Source organism: Antrostomus carolinensis, unplaced genomic scaffold (assembly GCF_000700745.2).
Source record: "Antrostomus carolinensis isolate BGI_N321 unplaced genomic scaffold, ASM70074v2 scaffold45375, whole genome shotgun sequence".
NCBI classification, from domain to species: Eukaryota; Metazoa; Chordata; class Aves; order Caprimulgiformes; family Caprimulgidae; genus Antrostomus; species Antrostomus carolinensis.
Genome location: NW_010319238.1, coordinates 1,332 through 1,552, shown reverse-complemented (window position 1 = coordinate 1,552; position 221 = coordinate 1,332). Strand labels below are relative to the sequence as shown.

General features: G+C 71.5%; 1 protein-coding gene across 1 annotated transcript in view; it reads right to left on the bottom strand.

The window, feature by feature from the left end:
* Nucleotides 1-9: 9 nt before the first annotated feature.
* The window catches only part of LOC104525912 (inactive phospholipase C-like protein 2), a gene marked incomplete at its 3' end in the record, with an annotated part of 1,312 nt that continues 1,100 nt past the window's right edge, over nucleotides 10-221 (bottom strand). The window contains exon 2 of the mRNA XM_010169190.1: nucleotides 10-219. Coding sequence (XP_010167492.1) covers nucleotides 10-219 — 210 coding nt within the window. The remainder of the gene's footprint in view (nucleotides 220-221) is intronic.

Below are 221 nucleotides of genomic sequence, written 5' to 3'. Positions count from 1 at the left end.
CGCGTTGGGGTGGGGGGGCACCAGGTGCAGCGTGTCCCCCAGCGTCTTGCGCAGGCACTGCGCAGCAAGGCGCTGCTGGGCTGCTGAGCACCGCACCACCAGGCAGAGGATGAGGGGGTAGGCGGAGGCGGTGAAGGCGTGCTGGTCGATCAGCCCCACCACGGCGCGGAAGGGCACGCAGGAGGCGGCTGAAGGGCTGGTGTAGACCACGGGCTCGCCCT